General features: G+C 31.2%; 1 protein-coding gene across 5 annotated transcripts in view; it reads left to right on the forward strand.

Moving 5' to 3' along the window:
* VPS54 (VPS54, GARP complex subunit) overlaps positions 1 to 2,272 on the forward strand; it is a 90,102-nt gene that overhangs the window by 30,561 nt on the left and 57,269 nt on the right. For all 5 annotated transcript variants that reach the window (XR_003045653.1, XM_006909551.2, XM_006909553.2 and 2 more), the window contains exon 6: positions 1,245 to 1,376. Coding sequence is in view for 4 of the 5 variants with exons in the window: in XM_006909551.2 (XP_006909613.1) it covers positions 1,245 to 1,376 (132 nt within the window). In the remaining variant the exon portion in view is untranslated. The remainder of the gene's footprint in view (positions 1 to 1,244; positions 1,377 to 2,272) is intronic.

Here is a 2,272-nt window from a genome sequence, read left to right on the forward strand (position 1 = left end):
ATAATTTATGTGTTTTATCACATCCCTTGGACTAAAGATCCATGAGATTGATATCTCTGTAATAATTTTTTTTTTGTTTCCCCCTCAGTGCCTAGCATAAGAAGTAGACAATCAGTAAATACTTATTGAATTAATCAATACTTACACTAAAGCAGTGACTAGAAAATATACTCATGCCCCTAGTTAGAATTTCCCTATCACATTCATAACAATTTTTGGATATAGATAAAATGAATCAGTAAATATAGTAAAATATAGCATAGAAGTTAAGTAATTAATTGATTAAACCATGTTTCAGACCTAATGCTAGGTGTTGGGGATACAAAGATTAATAAGCTATAAATCCAGCCTTATCCCAGGGGGAGATATACATATTAAATAAATAATTTTTGTGAAGTATGATATAAATAAGTATACATGGTATACTTGTGTTCAGAGATGGGGTGATTAATCTCTGAACACAAGTATACCATGTATTCTTATTTATATCATACTTCACAAAAACATGTCATACACAGAGACATGTTTGTCCTGTTGATTGGGTTGTATTCTCTAGAAAGATAGGCAAGAAAGGGCACTCTAGGCCAAAAGCATGTATAAAGATACTTAAGCATAAGAGTGTATGGAAGATGGTTGAGCACTGCTAGAATTTAACTTGTAAATAATGGGAGTGGCATACACAAAAGAGTAAGTGGGTCCAAAAAAATGAAAGGCTTTCGATGCCATTCTGAAGAGTTTGGTCTGTGGGTCATGAGAATCCATTGAAAGATTTCAACCGAGAAGTTAATTCAGTTATACTTGCATTTTAAGTACTTAATATGGATAGATTGGGGAAGAACTTCACTAAATATCCATTTACTGTAATCCAGAGATAATGAAGAGCTGCACTGGTAAAATGTAGAGATAGAGAAGAGAAGGGATTCAAGCAATATTTAGGAAATATAATGAATAGGACTTAGTACCCAGATGGATGTGATATGTAAGAGAAAAGAAGTAAGCTTCTCATAAAATTGAATTTGTTTTGGTTTTATCTAATTTGTTTTGGCGTATATCTAATTTAAAAAAAACAATTTTGAAAGAAATTTGAGCAGGAGAAACTAAGTATAGAGAGCTGTTATCACTTGCTTTGCTGTTTATGCTTGAGATCCAAGTTAATTATTGTTTAATGGTCTTATGATATTAGAAGGGGCAATGCATGTAAAGAAAATGCTTATCTAATTGAGGGAAATGCATTTTTTTAATAGATTTTTATGAAACCAGATTTTGCCTTGGATGATTCCTTAACTTTTAATTCAGTTTTACCATGGTCTCATTTTAATACTGCTGGTGGAAAAGGAAATCGTGATGCAGCTTCCTCAAAGTTGCTACAAGAAAAGGTATTTTCTTTTTTACTTTTTCCATTTAGAAAACTTTATCCTAGTTATGTGGTACTATTTGGCCTGGGTTCAGATTTAGTTTTTTAGTAAGCACTACTTCTTTTAATTTTATTGTTACTGGTAATTTATAAGCCATCAAATCTTAACTGATTTTTGATTCAATGGAATATAGGTTGTGCTGGTGAAAAAGGAAAAGTTTAGAGTGCTTCTTATCTGAGACAGCAAGTGATAGAATTTCAGTTGAAAAGATATATAAGAAAATATATGTAATTGTAATTGCTTTATATTTATCCCAAACAATATGTTGGCCAATTTTATATTCTTTATGATTTAAAGCACAGAAAATCAACTTTTCTTGAGGCACTATTTTTTTTTCTCATTTACATAGTAAGGGTGATTATTTTGAAGCAAAAATATCGTATCAATATACCTATTGTATTTTTAGCTTTGCAAAGCCTAGTCTTTTGTACGTTGTTAGTCAGCAATTTAAAAAGTTTTACCACGTTCTGTATTTCAGGAGTCAACATCTTGAATGTCATTTAAAATATAGAACTTTAAAAATATCTTCACTTGATCTTAGCCAAAAGGTTGAGAAACGATAGAACTTTAAAAATATCTTGACTCACATATCAAGACTTAAAATTTGAACAGGAAGTAAAGACCTTTGATTTCTGTTGGTCTTTTTTTTTTTTTTTTCCCCTCAGCACTCAGTTTAGAGTTTTTCTAAAACTGACTATGGTTCTTAAATTGCAAAAAAAAAAAAGCGTTTGTTTTAATCTAGTGACATCTCTTGTCAGTTTAAAGCTTGTCTCGGGAAGACTGTTCAACAAATTAGTTCCAATCCTCCACAGTAACTGAAGAAAGGACTAGGTTGGGGAGGATAGGAGAAGAAATAT

Source organism: Pteropus alecto, unplaced genomic scaffold (genome assembly GCF_000325575.1).
Source record: "Pteropus alecto unplaced genomic scaffold, ASM32557v1 scaffold131, whole genome shotgun sequence".
NCBI classification, from domain to species: domain Eukaryota; kingdom Metazoa; phylum Chordata; class Mammalia; order Chiroptera; family Pteropodidae; genus Pteropus; species Pteropus alecto.